General features: G+C 52.4%; 2 protein-coding genes across 2 annotated transcripts in view; both read left to right on the plus strand.

Annotated features, from left to right (window-relative positions):
• Positions 1 to 193: 193 nt before the first annotated feature.
• Positions 194 to 1,026, plus strand: PTSG_12586 (uncharacterized protein; the record flags this gene model as incomplete). The annotated part of the gene is made up of 3 exons (XM_004990892.1): positions 194 to 199; positions 516 to 785; positions 964 to 1,026. 3 exons carry the CDS (start codon positions 194 to 196, stop codon positions 1,024 to 1,026), a joined length of 339 nt encoding a protein of 112 aa, XP_004990949.1.
• Positions 1,027 to 1,192: 166 nt separating this feature from the next.
• Positions 1,193 to 1,501, plus strand: part of PTSG_12587 (uncharacterized protein) — a gene marked incomplete at both ends in the record, with an annotated part of 11,898 nt that continues 11,589 nt past the window's right edge. Inside the window, one exon of the mRNA XM_004990893.1 lies at positions 1,193 to 1,357. Within this exon, the coding sequence (XP_004990950.1) occupies positions 1,193 to 1,357 (165 nt within the window). The remainder of the gene's footprint in view (positions 1,358 to 1,501) is intronic.

Consider the following 1,501-nt stretch of genomic DNA (forward strand, 5'->3'; position numbering starts at 1 on the left):
ACCCAACTACCGACGTGCTCGTGTGTGTGTGTGTGTGTGTGTGTGTGTGTGTGTGTGTGTGTGTGTGTGTGTGTGTATGTGTGTGTGTGTGTGTGTGTGTGCAGATTGTTTGAAGCCCTTCCAATGCACAGACACCAACGGCACACGTTGTTTTGCTCTGAAACCCTGCACTCAAACCATCTTCAACGCCGTCATGGAGGTGTGTGTGTGTGTGTGTGGCGCGTGAGTGAGCGTGGTGTGTGCTCATGCTGCCGCGCACAACCACTTTACAATTGCGCCCACTTTACATCCGCCCCTTCCAGTAACGCGTTAACTTACACAACGATTCACGCGCACACACACACATACATACATACATACATACATACATACATTCGCACACACACGCGCGCAACACACACGCACGCATGCACACACGCACGCATGCACACACACACATGCACACACCCCGAACCCACGTGACAATCGCACATTCTCTACGGCAATTCCATACACATGCGCGTGCTGTGTCACAGGTCAAGGTCGGATGCAACCTGGAGCTAGACAGACGAACGTCGTCAGAGCTGACATTCTTTGGCCAACGGTGGAAACAGGCCCTGTACGAGGACTGCAACATTCAGCGCGTGTGCCGATTCAATGGCGACACCGCAGACACCATTGACGTGATCAACGGGTACACGTTCCGCACGACAGCGCTCAATAGCGCACATGTGGACATAGTCAAGGAGTGCGCGCGCGACAAGGACTTCCGCTTCAATTTCTGCACCGTTTACGCAGTTGCAGAGGTGAAGGCAACGACGACGAAAACAACTACGACAACAACTACGACAACAACTACGACAACAACCACATCTATCACAATCGCCGCTACGACAACAACGACCACCGCCACATCTACCACCACTACCACGACAACAACCACCACCACCACGAAAACAACCACTACCACCACGACAACAACAGCAGCAATGCCGCCTTGCCAAGTCGATTGCGTGGACCAAATCGACGGCTGCCTCGGACGCGTGAGTTTTGGTGTTTCGGTAGTGGGGCAGAGAAGATGATGATACAACAAACAACCTGATACATCCTCTCATGAGCCACAATGAGTTGTTGCACTCCTTCTATTGACAGCTGTTTCACACTCTCACTCGCATTTTCTACTGCGAATCGTTGGCACCATGTGCATAACCGCATGACGTTCCAGGCACTGGCGTCCAAGACAAGCGTACGCAGCACCTTTGCCAGCTGTCTTGCCACTGCCGGGCATCACTCTTCTGTTGCGAACATCAACCTGGGAATCTGCGTGGGCGAGTGCCCAGACCTGACACCAGCAATGGCATATCCCCTCGTGAAGAGTGTCACGCGTTGCTAGTAAGTCGTCGCTGCGGTTGCTTTGTGTGTGTGTGTGTGTGTGTGTGTGTGTGTGTGTGTGTGTGTGTGTGTGTGTGTGTGTGTGTGTGTGTGTGTAGTAGTGTGTAGGTAGTAAGGTAGTATATACTAC

This window comes from Salpingoeca rosetta (assembly GCF_000188695.1).
Source record: "Salpingoeca rosetta unplaced genomic scaffold supercont1.22, whole genome shotgun sequence".
NCBI lineage: Eukaryota > Choanoflagellata > Craspedida > Salpingoecidae > Salpingoeca > Salpingoeca rosetta.